General features: G+C 37.2%; 2 protein-coding genes across 2 annotated transcripts; both read left to right on the top strand.

Annotated features, from left to right (window-relative positions):
* Positions 1-367: 367 nt before the first annotated feature.
* On the top strand, positions 368-3,279 carry LOC117615192 (F-box/kelch-repeat protein SKIP11-like). The gene is made up of 2 exons (XM_034344233.1): positions 368-647; positions 1,329-3,279. The coding sequence occupies exon 2, from the start codon at positions 1,484-1,486 to the stop codon at positions 2,804-2,806; it is 1,323 nt and encodes a 440-aa protein (XP_034200124.1). The 5' UTR covers positions 368-647; positions 1,329-1,483; the 3' UTR covers positions 2,807-3,279.
* Positions 3,280-13,604: 10,325 nt separating this feature from the next.
* Positions 13,605-14,691, top strand: LOC117612562. Its single transcript, XM_034341251.1, has one exon. The coding sequence runs from the start codon at positions 13,835-13,837 to the stop codon at positions 14,414-14,416; it is 582 nt and encodes a 193-aa protein (XP_034197142.1). The 5' UTR covers positions 13,605-13,834; the 3' UTR covers positions 14,417-14,691.
* The last annotated feature ends 4,556 nt before the right edge of the window (positions 14,692-19,247 follow it).

The raw sequence follows: 19,247 nt of genomic DNA on the forward strand, positions 1-19,247 counted from the left end.
ACGAGAGAGCGAGAAATTGGATCTTTCGCGGGCTGCAAAAGACGTAAGAGCTACGGAGTCGTCTCACAGCCCGTAGACACCAGAGACAGACAGTCGCGAGTCTGCCCCCAGTCAACACGTGTCTCTACCGGCCTTAGCCTGTTGCCGGTTTCATAACGGCGACCTCAGCACAAAAAAGAGAACCTCTCAGGCTTTTAGAGGGCCCCACCTCCACCTCCACCTCCACCTTCTGCATCACATCTTCTTTCTCTCTCATCCCATCTATATTAACCAATACGATAATATTATTTTAGGATCTTAAAATTAACGTAGAAATATTAAAAACAGAGAAAAAAAAAACAAAAATTTGTTTTTATTTTTAAATTTTTTTATAAATGTTAAAAAGAATGGTTTAAGAGAGATAAAGAGGGGGCCTCACTAAAGATTTCGCTCCAACGCCGAAGCTCAGAGCTTTCTCTGATTTGCAGAGAGAATCCAAAGGACAACTAGAGAGACAGAACGCGAAGAACAGAAACAGCAAATACACACGACACAGAGTTTAAAGGGAGAAGTTAGGACTGGAGTTAGAGAGAGAGAGAGGGAGGGAGAGGGAGAGGTTGCTAAATTTTGAAAATTCCAACCGGCTTCTTTTTCTTCTTATCCAATCCGTAAGTCACTAAGTCCCTCGCATTTCTTTACTCATTTCCTTTTTTTTTTTTTTTTAATAAATAAATTTACTTGGCTTTGAGAAAATTTGTTGGATAAAAAAGTTTGTTATGAATCAGCAATTGTGAAGAGATCTAATTTGGGTTTTAGGTTGCTTATTGTTTTTGGTTGAATTGGAAGTTCAAAATTAGGTTCTGATATTGATAAATTTTTGCTACTTTGTATCACTGGATTAGGTTTACATAGCAACCCAATTTTCATTTTTTTTTCATATACAAAGGATAAGGATTTTTGTTTCTTATCCTGAAAAAAAAAAGTTGTCTCATTTTGTTCTTTAACCTTTGTCTTAGATTTTCTGGGAATTTCTTGTTTTGCGTTTGTTTCCCATTCCATGATTTTGGCTCCAATATAGGCAATTTGACTTTCTCACATATATAAAAAGGCAAAAAAGAAAAAAAATTCATTGAAAGATTAGGTTTTTTTTGTTATCCTGAATATAATTGAGCTTGATCGTTGGTTGATTGGATTCGGAAAGCTGAAAGTTTGACAGATAGTGCTGAAAAAGTTGGACTTTCTTCATTTAATTCAAGCAATCAGTGATAAACATTGTTTAAAAAAATATTTTTGAGAAAGAAAATCCAACATTCGTTTGAACTCAATTTGTTTCAATTCTGTCTGAATAGGTTGCCTCTGTATTTTGACCGAGTTTCCTGAGGGACTTGGGGGCTTGGATTGTTAGAATTTAGCTGTGGACTTTGTCATTTTTACCCAGAAAGAGGCTTTGGTTAGTATTGGGTCTGTGAATTTGGTGCCTTTCCATTGATTGTTTCACGGAGACATGTTGGAGGGTCGGTCCTGCTTGCTTTCGAGGGTGTTTTCGAGCTCTTGCCAGCCAGAAAGCAAGTGGCCTTACATGAGTTACCGTCGGCTCGAAGATTTTGCAAATGGCAAGCGTCCATTAGGATTTGATGGTGAAGATGACCAAGAGCGTCGAGAAAGGAAGTTGTGTAAGCTATTGAATTGTTGTGAGATGGTGGAGACGACCCAGTCTTCATCTGAGCAATCCGAGGACCAGCAACAAGCTGGGGTTCCTTCGGATTCAGATTCCCTTATACATCGGATTGGTCGGGACAACTCGATCAGCTGCCTGATTCGGTGCTCCAGGTCTGCTTATGGACTTATTGCCTGTTTGAACAAGAGCTTCCGCTCATTAGTTAGGACCGGGGAGCTCTATAAACTGAGGAGGCAGAATGATGTGATTGAGCACTGGATTTATTTTTCGTGCCACCTACTTGAATGGGAAGCCTTTGATCCCAATCAACGCCGGTGGATGCACTTGCCGAGAATGACGTCCAATGAATGTTTCATGTGTTCAGATAAGGAGTCTTTGGCTGTGGGAACTGAGCTTCTTGTATTTGGTAAGGAGGTGACTTCCCATGTAATCTTTAGGTATAGTGTTTTGACAAACTCTTGGTCTTCTGGAATGAGGATGAATGCCCCAAGATGCTTGTTTGGGTCTGCTAGCCTTAAGGAGATCGCAATTTTGGCAGGTGGTTGTGACTCACTGGGAAGCATACTTAGCTCCGCAGAGCTATATAATTCCGAGACCCAGACTTGGGAGACACTCCCGAGCATGAATAAACCCCGGAAGATGTGTTCTGGGGTTTTTATGGATGAAAAGTTTTATGTTATTGGTGGGATTGGGGGAAGTGATTCAAAGGTTCTTACATGTGGGGAAGAATATGACTTAAAGGCGAGAACATGGACAGAAATACCTAACATGTCTCCTGGACGTACTGGTGCAGCCGGAGAGCCTGATATGCCTGCAACAGGTGAGGCACCACCTCTGGTTGCAGTGGTAAATAATGAATTGTATGCGGCTGACTATGCTGACATGGAGGTGAGGAAATATGACAAAGAGAGAAGATTGTGGCTGACAGTAGGGAGATTGCCTGAGCGGGCAGTCTCAATGAATGGTTGGGGTCTTGCATTCAGGGCTTGCGGAGACCGGCTTATAGTTATTGGCGGGCCTAGGGCTCTAGGTGAAGGTTTCATCGAGATCAATGCATGGGTTCCCAGTGAAGGTCCTCCACAGTGGAACTTACTTGCGCGAAAGCAATCGGGTAACTTTGTCTATAATTGTGCTGTGATGGGATGCTGAAGACTGGGATGTATAAGATTGGTTTGTCCCTCAACACAGGAGTCTTGCTAATTGGTAATCCCCCCCTTTCTTTTTTGATTGTTAAATCCCTTTTGGGGTGGGGGAGAATGGGGAAGAATTTTGGATTTTACTCAAGATTCAAGTGAATGTTTTCTTGGAATGAAATCTTGAGTTTTTTTTTTTTTTTTTTTTTTTTTCCCTTTTTCAGTTTCATTTTCAAACTTCTATTGATTTTCCTCCGATGGAATTTGTCTTCCCCCATTTTTAGTGACATGAGAAATTTTAAAGGTTGGCATCATGTAGGATAGGAACAGGTTCAATAATATGTTGTACCAACACATTGGTAGGTTGTCAGTATATTGCTTGCTGAAGCTTTTTAAATACACACAAGTAGTTGTATGAGTTTCCCTTTCTTAATTGTATTTGTGTTGTCTTCCAAAGAGGAAATAAATCCTGATAGGTTTTTTATCTTTGATGCTGGCTTATGAACTGATTACATTACTTGATGAAATCGATAGGCGATATATATTTGCAACTTTCCGTTTTAAAATTTATGCGAGTATAAACGTTTATGGCAAGAAACAAAAAGTAATATGATGTAATGTGCCATATGTAAGCTTTGATTCTATCTGAAGAACAAAATAATTGAAGGTGTTTACGAATTGGAAGGCAAAGAAAGCCGTTGTCGAAAGATGTGATGATGTATGCAACATTTCCTGTTATTGGCAAAACCAAATTACTCCGTTGGGAAGTTAGACTGTCTCAAGTCAGCTAATTGTGGCCATTATGGATTCCGAGAAGCTGGAGGAGGAGGCTACATTGGAGTTCCTTGTATAAAATTTTAGTCGTGATAAGACTAAATTTTAAGAAACAGTTATTTTTCTTGTGTGTTAGTGTTACTGTTGCTTCTAAATATAGTTGTCTACATATCTTGTTCGATGCTCTTCTCAAAGAACAAAGAGTTATGGTTTGCGACTCTAAAACCAGACGTGTGGAATTATACAAACAAACAAGTTGCTATGATTTCATTTTCCTTGTATCTTCATCCAATTTTTATTTTGTTTCGTCCACGATAATCGTCTTACTTGAAGTTTCGCAAGAGGGAAAAATGGATTATGCTCGTCTTCTCTTCACCGAGTGTTGATTTTTGCAGTATGATTCAAAGTCGAAAACCCAGTTCTTCTCTTTTTGCTATGCATTTTTCTGATTTGATTGGTAGGTTTAGAATTTCCATGAAGTAGCACGCGTTGACTTGCTTTTTTTTTTTTAATCAGACAAGATATAGATGTGGTCATGTCTATGCACGTTTAACCTGCTTGACATGATAAGATAGTTATCTGTTTCTTCTGTGTTGATTAGGGAACTTCTGTGTTGATTGGGCTGCCATGGTCCCTCCCTTTATCTTTTGTCCTGTTTAGTGGACGATAAAGTAGGGTGGCGTCTAATCTATTTTTTTTATCCTTTTTCCCGGAACGTTGTTTTGAACAAACAACAAAACTACTTGCAAGCTTTAAGGTAAGACCAAAACACAAACAATTCGTGGGCTTTTATAATGTGTGTGCACTCCTAAAATTGACCATTACATTGCAACTTAGTCCAATAGCTCCAAAATGGGCTTGTCACCTTCTTATATGTTTATCATACAACCAGATACATGGCCTCTACTTTTACAGCCCATGGAAGCCTTCTAATCAGACTTGAAGCTTGGTTGGCTACCAAGCTTGGAATCTCAATAAAGCCCAATACGATTTGTGCCCCTACAAAAGATTACTATCAATGCTAAATGAAGTCCGGTGGTTCGTACTTGCCTAATATATAATTTAACTTTCACGGGAGAAACTTATATGAAATGGGAATAGCACTGTTTTGTTATCTCTGCTAATCACAGACTATTACGTGCAGCTAAGTTAGGGACAGACCCATGAATCTTGTGTCATAGGGTCATAGTGTAAAACTTCAACAAATTTTTTTTTTTGAGGTGGCGGCGCTAGTTGCGGTGGCAATAGAGGAGCTAGGACTTAAAGGTTTGATGGGGGAGAGGGTTAAAGGTTTTTGGGGAGGGGGGGTGGTGGTGGTGTGTGGTGGAGATTGAGAATTTAGGTTTGGGGGTTTTGGAGATGCTGAAGTTGGGGAGAAATTATAGAATAGTACGGATGTACCACGTTAGCGTATGATACTTCCATTCAAATTTTAACATGTGTCCATTTTTGAAAAGAAATTAATTATTTTATTACAGCTGGACTTACTTAACTTTTATCTTTTAAAATAAAACTAGAAAAGTCATAAAAAAGAAAATTAAAGAATTTTCCAACCCTCCGTCTCCAACTCAAACCTGCTCCACCCCTCTCCCTTGCCCTTCCTGTCAAATTCCTAGGGTGGCGTCTATAGCACGTTTCAGAGTATGCTTCACCTCAATCCACATCGGCTGTGCCTTCCATTGATTTTGTGTTGCAAAGTGAGAGTGTACTAGAGAGTGTTTGTTGCAAATTCAATGGTGCAAGTGAACAAAGATGTGTTGTGTTTGGGATTTGTGGATGCTGGGCTATGCCCAAGTAACCCAAGGTGCTGCCATTGTGATTAGAGCGCATCAATTGGAGGACAATCTTCTTCAATTTGATTTGGCTAATAAAATACTTGGGTTCAAAACAGGATTCTAAGGTGAATTGTCTGCTGAGCATCCGATTTTGAAGAGGAAAAGCAAGGAGAAGGGTGGCACAGGTTGGGGATTATGGGTGTTTGGGTTGGGGACGAAGGGTTGTTGGAAAATTCTTTCTTTCTTTCTTTCTTTTTTATTTTTCTAATTTTATTTTAAAAGATAAAGATTAAGTAAGTCCAACTGTAATAAAGTAATTAATTTCTTTTCAAACATGGACACGTGGCGAAATTTAAATGGGAGTATCATACGCTGATGTGGTACATCCGTACTATTCTATAATTTCTCAAAGTTGGGAGGGGTGTTTTAAATCTTTTTTTTTTTTTTAAAAGACCTGGACCAAAATGACGTTGTTTTGGTCCGGTATTTTTTAAAAAAAATTCGTTGGGGCTGGGCCAAAACAACGCTGTTTTGGCCAGCATGTTATATAAATAAATAAAAACTGAAGTGCGCTGGGCAACTTCTTCTCCTTCAGCCATTCATGTGGTCACACAGCCATTAAAAGGGACCTTCTAGCTTGCTTTTATAGGGTCCATAAGGTCATTTGACCCCACTGTGCATACCGCGATTGGCTAGGGAAAACATATCGAAGTGGTAACAAGTTACTGATCTTGACTCCAACCATATGGTATGGATATGGTCTGCACTGTTAGCAAATAAAACACACAACACGTATGAAACAACACAGTTATCAACTTGTGTCTTCCTTTCTGGTTTTTGTCTAATCAAAAGCAGGTGGTCAGGTGTCAAAGGGAATATAAATTATAATGTAAATCATATGTATCAAGAAAATCGTCAGCTGAGTAGCTAATTGGCCCTTGTGTTGGGTTTCTTCTATAATGTCTAAATTGACCACTTTAAAAAAAGTCCATGTTTTCCAGGAGGAGCAGTTAACAACTGTTAGTGCATAATGCAGGTGGCCCATAATCAAACGTAAAGTTCAAATGCCACCTATTTCTTTAGTGGTGGATAAGGCCACCATCACCATGGATTTAAATTCCTTTTGATGCCCTAATAATGGCTTTTATGTCCTTCTCCCACTAATTGAAGAACATGGGATGGGAGATTGTAGGAAAAAAAAAAAAAAAAAAACAGATTTCGTTTCTCCTTTTTATAGTATCTTTCAAGACAATGGTGGGTGGTGGCATAAAATATCTGATCAGAATTAGCGGTTTAAAATACTGGATTGGATGGCCCATTTCCTCCAAAAGTAACCCCCATAAATATCCCAATCTTTTTTCTAATCTTCTCGTAATTAATTTATGGGAAGCAGCCCTTACTTTTTCTTTTTTTAAAAAAAAAATTTTAATTTTATACAAGCGATAGTCTAGATTATAGGTAAATGAGAACTTCTCACACACAAACACAATTATGAGCAGATGCAACAATGAGGAGTTTAAAGTGACGAGGCTATTTGAGGAGGCCAATCCTACCATCAAAACATTTAAACTGTTTTAAGTCTCATGATTTCTTTACATTTGTTGATGGTGAGATTGACCTCCTCATTTTAAACTCCTTATTATAGTCCCTCCACACAATTATCATGTCATAAAAATTTAAACCTAAGTTCTTTGGTCTACAAATCAAAATAATTTTTCACCAGCCCTTACTTTAAACTTCAACCACACGCATTAAAAACCCACGTAATATATATTAGGGATATTCGAATTTGCAGAGGCATCTACCCTAAATTTTGTCCCCAATTTTACCACAAAGAAAAGAGGAGAGCATTGTCATGGGAAGAGCATATAGCACCTATGCTTAGGTGACACCTCAATTCTATGTCGGGCCAAAAAAAAGTGACACCCACATTTCTTTTTTTTTTCTTGGGTTGGTTTTGGACTTTTAAGATCTTCAAAGATATGATCACTACACTTAGTGCCTAATAATCTAGAATGCTATGAGCCTATGTGGAATATCAACTCAGCTATAAATCATGTGCTGAGACTAGCTACAAGATTCGCTCCAGTGATTGAAAGAATGAATGAAATTGACATCAACGACGGAGAACCTTCAGTGATGGTGCCACATGATTATTCTATAATTAGGAATTAACAGCCTGAATTGTTAATAAATCATAAAGAATTCCAGTAACTCAATTTCATTTTATTTCAATGTATTATTGTTTAGAATTGTCCTAATTACAGTCAATATTGTCTTAATTTGTAGCATCTTAATTAAGATGACAGTCATACATGCCATGTTCTAAGAGCATTCACAGTTGTTGGGGGGTAAATTCGGGGTGTAAAGCCATTTTACATTCCTTTTACACCTTCAGAAGGTGTAAATATGTTTTTGCTCCAAGAGAAAAAGATGTAAATCTAAGATGTATAATTGTTTTGTTTGTCTTAATTCGTTTTTGTGTTAAATTTGTATTTTGTGTTTACTTTATAAAATTATTATTTTTTTTTTGTATTAGGTTAATTTTAATTTTTCGAACAAATAGACCTAAAAATATTTAAATTCGGAGAATATATGATTTCATCCAAAAACATTGTAGGGGAGCATGAAAACCACAAATGAGCAAACAAACATGTGATTTTTTTTTTCCAGCAATTACCGTAGCCGCGGGTCCCAGCATTTTATGCTGATTTTTTTTCATTTTTCTTCTATTTTCTCGAGTGGGTCCCGCCTGCAATAAATGTAAAAATAGATGTAAATGTACATTTTATTTTACATCTCCATGGTGGTAATGTATATTTACAACCTTTTACATCTCCCCATTGGAGACGATTCCGGTGACAAATGGTGTATATTTAACATACACCCCCATATACACCCTCCCATTGTGGATACTCTAACATATGTTATGATTTTGTCATTTGTTTTAGCAAGTAAGAAATCGTCATTTGTGTTGCTACGAAACTTCTTCTACAATAAATTTTGGGCCACATTGTTTTTTGTTGTTGTTGTTGATAAAAAGTAATATTAGAAGAGGGGGATTCAAATATAAACTCTTGAGTACATGAATAATTGCTCTTAACATTAACTACTTGAGCTATAAGTACGTGGCAATATTAGGCTACCTTGTTGAATTTCATTATCGTTGAAGTTTCTAACGAAATTGTGTTGCTAAGAATATTCAACAACTCTGACTTGTCGCATTTCTTTATCTTTGAATTTCTAGTAAGATTTTGACATTTCCAAATTCCAAATTCCAAGCATAGGGGGGTTTTCTCCATTATTAGTGGATTTTCTTTTCCACGAAGATACATATTCGTTTGGCCATATCCATGAAAGCAATGGTTTTCCTCCCTTTTTTTCCAATAGATAGATCTCCGATCCCTTTCTCTGTTCTGTGTGCATTAATAAAATGATGAATAATTTATTTCTGACCTAGCTAGAAAGACATCATGTGCATTATTGAACACAGTAGTGTGTATATATATGTACCAAAATATAGCCATAACCCCAGAAGCACAAGACAAGAGTGAGTGACATCATTGAACCCTGCAAGCAGAGAAAGCCCATGCAACCAACAACATAACATGATTATAATCAGAAAAAAGCTAGGAATAATATCATATGGTGTCCTTATCTGCCAAGTGGTTGAGGCACACACATTATGGAAACTTATAACCAAATTTTCATGCACCATTTATTATGACTCAGCATTCGACAGACCACCTCAAAACTAAAATCAAATTTTATTATAAGCTTTTCTTTATTTATTCATTTCAAGATACACCTAATGTGTGTGTATGTGTGACAGCTCAAAGCCCTCAAACGCACTGCGACATGTACATAAATATATATATATAATCAGTTGTTGGGAATTAAGCCAAAGGAAAGGAGATCCATGTTACGAGGATTATGTCATGAAGCACTAATTAGAAAAGAAAATGAAATTAGGTTCACTCACCACGTGCTTTGCACCAGCAGATGACTCAGAAGATGACCTCCTCCCACACCCACACCCACATGGATCTTTCGAGTTTTCCTTTTGGCAGATGTCGCACGTTCCTCTCTCTTTCTCTCTCTCTCCTCTCCATCTCAAAATTCGGATATATCTATCTATAAATCTATTCATGCCTTTTGTCCCCACTTATATTCATTCTTTTATCTGCCGTTGGTGCTTTTTTTCTGGTCAAATCTCAAGCTGGAAGGAGAAGAAAAATCTTCCTACAAGGCTAGTTAATTAATGTTAGAGCTTTCTGCACTTGTGATTATGATATGAGTTGTTGATAATCTCCATTATCCGATTTAGAACTAAACCCCAAACTTAAATATAAACAAAACCTCTAAGTATACAAGCAAGCGAGCGAATGCTTTTAACGACTTCAACTAAAAATGTATTACAAACTATCAACTTTTTACTATATTCGATGACATGTTTTTTTTTATTAGCAGGGGCTCCCAACTTAAGCTCGCCACGAACAACAAGACTTCAATTCTTAAATCCTCCATTTTCTTGAATAGAACTGAGAAATTTATCAGTTGAAGTGATAATGCATTCATGGCATATTTTTAGTTGGAATAAAAAATGCCGAGGTCTATTGGTCAGAATACGAATTTTAAAAAAAAATGAAGCGGGGCGATCCAGCATAATCCAGACAAAGCGAAGTTTGTCCCCATTTTCTTAATCTTGATTGTTGCTTGGGATGCCTTTTACAAATCGTAATTATTTCATCTCAATAATTAAGTTGAACATCTAAATCTAATATATATATATAAGACACTGCCAGGGATTAGAGGATGACTTTAATTCCTGCTCGACAACTGTTCATAATGAACGAAACAAAATAATATTATTTGGGGTTAACATATTTAAGTGAGATTAATTTAACGCAACAGTCCACGTGATTAAGATCCCATGCCCCTATATTTGGGGTTACTTTAACTAAATAATTTGGTCAGGCATGAAGCATCAACTCTTCAACATGAACCTTCTCGGTTACTTAAACATTTATATATTTTTTCTTGGGTCAGGGTGACTTTAAAAATTCAGTAATTAATTACATGAAAATACTATATTCTATACACTATATACATACGTGCAGTCTAAGATGCAGACTTTGGTACTTTAAACTTATTTGCGCAAACTAAATGGTTAAAAAAATAGACAAGATAACATAATGATGTAAGTTAAATCAATGAAAAATAACTTGGGGAAGTTGGCATCGGTGCTAGGCTTTTGTCGTCTTTACTGAAATTCATGAGCAACTTCTTCAATATGGCCGGCCGGCCTAATATAAAAACATAGGGCATGTACATCAAGATTGATTATTGATTATTAAAGCATGACATAATCTAATTAGAGAACCGCCCTTAACATGGCAAGTGGTGCGTTGATTATTGATTTAGAAAAGAGGAAAAGAAGCGTGACAGAAGTTACGTACATATATATAATTGTATGTCTATTTCTCTAATCACATGATTGAACATATTTTATTTTAATTTGTCATTTCAGTTTAATAATAATAAAAAGAAACTAAAAAAAAAGAATTATTATTATAGACCCGTGTAGATGAATTTCTAATGAATCACAGATTTTACAGGAAAAAAACTAAAAGAAATTTTTTACATCATGATTCATTATTCTTATGTCCAACAAATTTGTTATTCGTGTTATAAATGAATATATGGTTGCATGCTTAACAAGTTTTCTGAAAACAAATGACACATATATATGTTATCATTATTGAACAAGATCAAGTTGTAAAGATGAAAATGACCAAAAGTATTGTTCAAACTCCAATTCGAATTCGAGAATCTAGATCCCTGATTTCTTAATGCCTCACAAAAACTGTTTGACCCGACTTGTTCATTTTTCTATCACTCAAGAACAATAGAAAAGGTATATTAATTTGACTTTAATGATAATGTTCGTCCACCATCTATCTTGTTTCATGGGATTTATACCAGAAGGGTAGGGATGGTAATTGAGCATCGTTTTGGGAGGGTTTGTTTGGTTGGCTGAGTTAGGGCCGGCCGACCGAATGAGGATACCGAGTAAATGTGAACTGGTTGAGAATGCATGGTAAATCCACCAAACTGGGGTCTTTGTTGGGAGCTCAGCCGCTGTCTCTTTTGTGCCAAGAAAAAGATAAAAGAAAAATGCACATATTGTCTCTTTGAAGTCTAAAGTTTCAAAGTGTAAACCAAACCGATAATTTTCTTTCTTTAATTCCCACTTTGTCTTGCCGACTGGGGCTTGCTCTCTTTTTCTAGTTGGAAGTTTTGAAGAAAAACCCTAGCGACAGAGACAGTCCAAAACAAACAAAATTGCAGTAATTAAAATAGAATAATTTGGATTTTATGCGCTGCAACATTTGAATACTGCCTTTTAGTGACCATTAATTCGTCTGGCCCATCGTTTCTTCAAATCTTATCTTCATCTTTGTGGTGTGTGTTCGTCTCGACATGAAAAAATCAAAGTGTCGCAGCTGTTGCTCAACCGAGCATCTCCAAATGATATGATAAATTGTCACATAGATATGAAATAATAAAAATTAAATATTAAAGTTGTTCTAATTGAGTAGTCAAATTATACATGAATTTGAAGGCTGAAAGAGATATATTAAAAATAATATATCAAAAAGTTTGATATCAAATATTATTTTAATCATAGACCGTACTATCATTTCCTCTATTTTAAATTTTATGCATCATATGTGTCCCATTTGCTTTTAAAATATAATAAAATAATATGATATTTGATATTTCGAGCATAGTTCATTTTTTTTCTAAAGTGTCAAATTGCCATATAAGCCATTAAATTCAAACATTTTGCATTTTAACATCTTCCTTAGCAAGTAATTGGAGCTAGATATATTAATTAATTAAAACAAGGTTAATTAGGTTAACAATTTACTGCCATTAAATACGAGAAGAACTTACATATAACGAGAATGCTGCCATCTCAAACTTGAGGAATACTAGCAACCTTCTCTCTAACTTTCTCTTTTTTTTGCTTGACATGTGTCATTCTCTTTACACTTAAACAATGTCATTAATATATTATACAAATTAACTTTTGCTTTCCAAGTTTACCCTTATTAAATGTATTCAATTTATCCCAAAAAAGTTCACAACTTTCTTACCATCTTATTAATTTTTTTCCAACGTCAATTATTTTTTTAAAAGAAAATATCTGCTTTTAAGAGGAAATGTCCCTTTTTTTTATTTAAAAAAAAAAAAAACACAACGGGTTTAGATAGAAAAAGAAAAAGGAAAAAAAAGTCCTTTGTGTTTTAAAAAAAAATGGACATTTCCTCTCTTTTTTTTAAAAAAAACATACATTTAAAAATAATAATAATTGAAGGTTAAAAAAAAAAATCATAATATGTTAAGAAAGTTGTGAATTTTTTGGGATAAATTGAATACATGTAATAAGGGTAAGCTTGAAAAGTGAAAGTTAACTTGTATAATATATTAATGATATTGTTTTAAGTATAAGGAGAATGACATATATCAAGCAAAAAATAGAAGAAAGTCCAAAAAAAAAAAGTTAGAGCCTCTCAAACTTATTACTTATTATCATGTAAAAAAGCCATAAAATAAGTCACTGTAGTGTCCCCCTTTTATAAGTTTTTCTCATGAAACACGTCAGATCGCGTGCCTGGGCTAAAAGCTTACACCGTTTTTCCTGCTGCCATGCCATCCATGGCAAGCAAAAACAAAAAAACAAAATTATTAAGATCCACCGTCAAGGTAGATTAACGTCGGGACACGTGGCTCGTAACTACTATTTCATATTCAATAAATATCGTAGCCGTTGTGAAAAAACCCAAAAATAAAAATAAAAGTAAAAGTATAGTCAGCAATATCTATTAATTTTAAAAATAATAAAGTTCACATTTTTTCTGCGTCTTAAAATTCGGGACCATTAAAGAAACAATTTAAAGAGATCTGCCACTCGTACCACTCGCAGCTGACATGTCATTACTCTCTTTTTCCTCATTGCTTTTGTCATTATCTTTGGGGCCTCGATATCTTCCTCCTCCTCATACAAAACCCCATCTCAATCACCCACCGCACATTTTCCTCGACAACACCAAAAGCCAATCCAACGGTCACGCAGTAAACAATATCATTAATTAATAATATTTCAGCTATTTGTAATGACTTTTTATATTTTATATTTATATTTTAATGAGTTTAGTAGTTTCCCAAGCATCTTTTTCCATCCAACACAACACAACACCAAAAAATGCATTAAATAATCGCAGCTTCCATGTTTCACTTATTTTGAGCCCTTTTGACCGGACCTCCAACTTTCCCCCCTTCTCTCTATATAAAGACTTTCCATCCCCTACTCTCTCTCTCATCAAAGCCTTTTCTTCCTCCTAGCCACTTGGTATTTCTATTTATCTCTGCTCTCCCTTCTCTCTCCTTCTCTCTCTTGCAATTTACTTTCGCTGTTCATCTCTGTCATGGCTATGGCTGACCAAACACCTTCAAAGCGCCAAAGGGAAGAAACCCTAGCAGACGACTGCGAGGACCCTAAGCGCCACAAGTCTTACAACCACATACTCTCTCTTCTCGATGAAGAAGAAGAGGAACCCTCACAAGACTTGTCCTCCATTATCACAACCCTTCAGCAAGAGCTCTCCTCTGACTCTGCCTCTGACCCTCTCACTGCATTTCCAAACTCCGACGCAGACCAAGAAATTAACCAGTCCTCAGATTCCACAGCTGCTACAGCCTTTGAAGGATATGCCTCCTCTTCCTCTGGCTCTTCTTCACCTTCTTCTTCGAATACAAACTCAGGGTTTTTGAAGGAGGGGGATGAGCAAGAAGATGACGGCGAGAGGGTCATGAGACACCTTCTAGAAGCTTCTGATGATGAGCTGGGGATTCCCCAGAGAGAGGAAGTTAGTAGGTTCGATGATGCAGAAGATGCTGGGTTTAACGGGCTGATGATGGATGGGTTTTCTTTTGGTGATGGGTTATGGGAGCTTCAAGATGAAGCTGCCAACTACTACACCCTGGTGCAATCTGAACTGTTCATGTAGTTCATTGTGAAGGGTCTGGTGGGTAGGGGCCAAAATTGGAAAGAAAAATATATCTTTAGGGGAGTTTGGTTGTATGGGCAAAATGTTTTAAGAAGTAAGGAGGGACAAGATAGTAAAAATGGAGAGAATTTTAAATTTTCATTTTGGTCCCTCTTCTTTTGTAAAAATATCATCAAGTGTCCTCTGCCAACTATTTAGAAGAAGATTTTAACTTGTAGAAGAAAAGAGATTCAAATTCAATGACCTTATTTACCATCAACTGTCCGTTTTATTTATATTTATTTGTTCTAATTACTCAATTTTTTCCATAAAAATTTCGTTCAAGAGGATGTGATGTGACCCCCAAGTTGAATCAAATTACCATCAACCCTTATTTAACATTAGTTTCCCTCCTTTTTTTTTTTTTTTTTTTCTTGTTTAAAATAATTAAATATCCCACCGGTGAGGTTTCAGTTGGGAGGTCGTTAAATTACAAGAGGGGGTTTAGGCTTTTGGTGGGAAAGTAATGGCTTAAGCAGGAAATGACGGTTTTGGGAGTTTGCTAACATGAGCTATGCGCGCTACGCACTCGATAAAAACCAAGAAATCTGTATCTGTATTATTGTAGAGCGTACTGTACATATGGTGTACGTAAAACCGACCAAAGTTGTATTTAACGTTGTGACTCTTTTTTGAACATCGGATTCTCCATGAGTTTGTTTGTTCCTTCCTTCTCACGGGTCACTTCTTTCGAGCGTATGGGTCACTGCTATCTTTACTGATTGGAGAGTGACGACACACCGTTTCGTAAAGGTAAAAATATAAAATAGAAATAAAATATGGGTAAATCGGTTGGAGAGTTGTGGTGAAACACGATGCGAGTGCGACGAGTCGTACGCAAAACAGAGGCTGGTCCAGATGTGGGGTGTAGGGTCCATTCGGGAGATGAAAGCAAATCTAGTGCGACAAACTATTTCCAAGGGACCCAGAGAGTGGGGCCGGAGAGGAGCGCCCTCGATGCGAGAGTTGTGGGGCCCACTAATAAGACAGTGAGATACTGACGAGGCAATGCGTTGTCTGCCATGGCCACTGCATATAAAATATATGCATCTCAGGATATATTTAATAATGATGTGATGTGATGTGATGTGATGTGATGTGATGTGATGTGATGTGGAGGGTGAAGATATTATAGGGAGGGGATGGTCCATGGAGGAGGGAGGGCTGCCATGATTTTAGGGCCCCGCAGAGATATTAACTGGGTCATAAAAGTAGATATCAGCATTTATGGTGAACGTCACGTACCAAGAAAAACTTAATTGAAACGGCAAAGCTTCTCGACCAATAATGTTATATTACGTCAAAGAATTATTATGTGTATCATAACATTTATATTGTTATTCCAGTTTTATACTCATCACATATCATGTGTGGCTTTGAAGGTAAATGAATTTGGATTTGATCTTTGATTAATCAATAGTATATTTGTGTCTTTAGCATCCAAGTAAAATGTCTCCTTATCTTTCAGGTGAACAAATAATATTGAAATTTAAAATTAAGAATGTCCATTTCTTAATTATTTACATTCAGAGTCTGATTGCTAAAATATGAAAACTATGAGAGAATATTTGTTTGTGGGAATTTTCTGTGTATTATTCTCCTTGTATGAGGTCATATTTATAATACAACGAAACCTGAATGAGCAAGTAAATAATAAATTCCTAAATCTATTTGCAGTAGGAAATCAGGAATTAAAGTAAATTAATTACAATTATAATAGAAATTCTTGGTGTGTAAGGAAAGTAAGTCAATATCCACAAGTCACGCCAACACTCCCCCTCACGTTGGTGCATAGATGTCGCCAATGCCCAACTGATCTAGTGAATTGTGGAATGCTTTACTGGAAATCGCCTTTGTCAAAATATCCGCCAATTGATCCTCGGATTTCACAAAAGGAAACTGAAACACTTTAGCCTCAAGCTTTTGTTTGATGAAGTGTCGATCCACCTCAACATGTTTAGTCGATCATGCTGAACCGGATTCTGTGCAATGGCTATAGCAGCCTTCTTGTCACAAAAGAGATTTATTGTGGATGCAGGTTTATACCCAAGTTCAATAAGCAACTTTCTTAACCAAAGAAGTTCACAAATCCCTTTAGTCATGCCTCTAAAGTCGGCTTCTGCACTGGATAAAGCTACTACATTCTGCTTCTTGCTCCTCCATATCACCAAAATACCTCCCACGAATGTGAAGTAACCTGATGTGGATTTTCTATCTGTTACATTACCTGCCCAATCTGCATCTGAATAACCATCAATATTTAGATGACCATGCTTTGAGAACATAAGTCCTTTTCCAGGCGCAGACTTCAAATATCTAAGTATCCGAAGAACTGCATTCATATGGTCTTCACTTGGAGAGTGCATAAATTGATTGACAACGCTCACCGCATAAGCAATGTCTGGTCGAGTATGTGACAAATAGATCAATCTTCCCACTAACCTTTGGTATCTTTCTTTGTTAGTTAGAACTTAATCCGGATATTCTCCAAGATGATGATTCTGAACAATAGGAGTGTCCACAGGTTTACAATCTAGCATTCCTGTGTCTGTCAACAAGTCTAAGACATATTTCCTTTGAGAAAGAAATATGCCTTGCTGCGATCGAGCCACCTCAATTCCCAAGAAATACTTGAGTCCACCTAGATCCTTCATCTCAAACTCCGTAGCTAGATAGTCTTGTAGCTGTGATATTTCCTGTTTATCATTCCCAGTAATAATCATATCATCAACATAGATTATTAATGCTGTTACCTTCCCTTTTCGATGTTTCAAGAACAGAGTATGATCTGAGTTGCATTGTTTGAAACCATTGTTCTTCATTGCCATGGTGAACCGTCCAAACCATGCGCGTGGTGATTGTTTCAATCCATACAATGCTTTTCGTAACCTGCAAACTGTTCCAGTCTGAGTAGTATTATATCCAGGAGGAATGTCCATGTACACCTCCTCCGTGAGTTTGCCATGTAGAAAAGCATTCTTTACATCAAACTGGTGTAGTGGCCAATCCAAATTAGTTGCAAGGGACAATAAGACTCTGACGGTGTTTAACTTTGCAACTGGAGCAAAGGTTTCTTCATAGTCTATACCATAGGTCTGTGTGTACCCTTTTGCCACAAGTCTTGCCTTGTATCGCTCGATAGATCCATCTGCATTGTGTTTTATAGTAAACACCCATCTACATCCGATAGTCTTTTTTTCTCGGGGTATAGTCTCCAATGTCCAAGTCTGATTTTTCTCAAGGGCTTTCATCTCCTCTTTTATAGCTTGGACCCACTTAGGATCTTTCAATGCTTCAGAGACCTTGGTTGGAATATGGATAGCGGACAACTAATGCACAAAAGCCTTGAGTGGTTCAGACAGCTTCTCAGTGGATACATGATTTGCAATTGGATACTTGGATGTCTTGCCAATATCAGGTGAATAACGGTTTGGTGGTTTCCCACGATTTTGCCTGAAAGGTAATTGATATCCAATAGTTTTATCATCTAAATGCACAAGTCTAGTAGGAGTAGTTACCTCAAGGATATTCTCAGGAGATTGGTCTGTTGGTACTGTTGAGTTAGAGGGGGGTCTTCATCTTGTTGTTCTATATTGTCTGTAGGTGTGAGACTCGGATCAGAAATATCTTCGCATGGATCAGGTGGGTCAGGCAATTGATCGCTATGAATGGGCGATTGGTCGCTTTTTGACAGAGAGTAATCTCGTGCTCCAGACTCGGAATGATCAATCATTTCTGTACAAAGGAGAATTTCTTTATTTTCCAAGTTGCTCCAATTCTGCTCTTCACTTCGTATCTCCTCTTGAAGTGTAGAATTGGATGATGGGTCATGGAAGAACAGCTCAGATTCTAGAAAGGTCACATCCAAAGTGACATAGGTTCGTTGGGTAGGAGGGTGATAACAGCGGTAGCCTTTCTGATGAGTGGCATAACCCACAAAAACACAACGAAGCGCACATGGATCAAGTTTGCTACGTTGATTTTTGTGGAGATGAACGAAAGCCACACATCCAAAGATTCGGGGTGTGAGTACCAAAACAGAAGGCAGATGTCTGTGTTGTGCAAGCACCTGTAAGGGAGTTTTAAAGTTCAGTACACCAGAAGGCATGCGGTTGATCAGATGAGCTGCGGTGACAATAGCATCATCCCAGTGATGGCGAGGAACATGAGCGCCAATCAGAAGTGCTCGGGCGGTTTCAAGAAGATGTCGATTCTTTCGTTCAGCAACACCATTTTGTTGTGGTGTCTGAGGACAAGTCGTCTCATGGATAATTCCATGTTGTTGGAAGTAAGTCTGAAAGTCATGATTGACAAATTCTCCACCATTGTCTGAGCGAAGAATCTGGATTTGAGCATTAAGCTGAGTTTTCATCTGTTTGTGGAAGGACTGAAAACAGGAAAACACTTCGTTTTTATTCTTCAGCAAATAAAGCCATGTCATCCGTGTACAATCATCGATGAATGTGACAAACCATCGAACACCAGAAGGAGCAGTGATAGGAGAAGGTCCCCGGACATCAGAATGAATTAACGTAAATGGAGTAGTACACTTGTTCGTACTCAACGGGTAGGGCACACGGTGACTCTTGGCCAAAATACAAGTATCACATGTGAAGTCAGAGTCCTTGAAACCTGAGAATAAATCTGGTATAAGATGCTTCATATAACTAAAAGACGGATGTCCCAATCGGCGGTGCCACAACCAGATTTGCTTTTGTTTGCTATCAAAGGGATGTGTCACGCTGTTAGCCATGCCGGGACTGAAGTCATCGACATAATATAGCCCCCCTCT

The sequence above is a fragment of the Prunus dulcis genome, chromosome 1, assembly GCF_902201215.1.
Source record: "Prunus dulcis chromosome 1, ALMONDv2, whole genome shotgun sequence".
Taxonomy (NCBI): Eukaryota; Viridiplantae; Streptophyta; class Magnoliopsida; order Rosales; family Rosaceae; genus Prunus; species Prunus dulcis.

What these genes read in the sequence shown, in the direction of transcription:
- LOC117615192 (XM_034344233.1), top strand. Translation starts at nt 1,484, where the DNA reads ATGTTGGAGGGTCGGTCCTGCTTGCTTTCGAGGGTGTTTTCGAGCTCT.
- LOC117612562 (XM_034341251.1), top strand. Translation starts at nt 13,835, where the DNA reads ATGGCTATGGCTGACCAAACACCTTCAAAGCGCCAAAGGGAAGAAACC.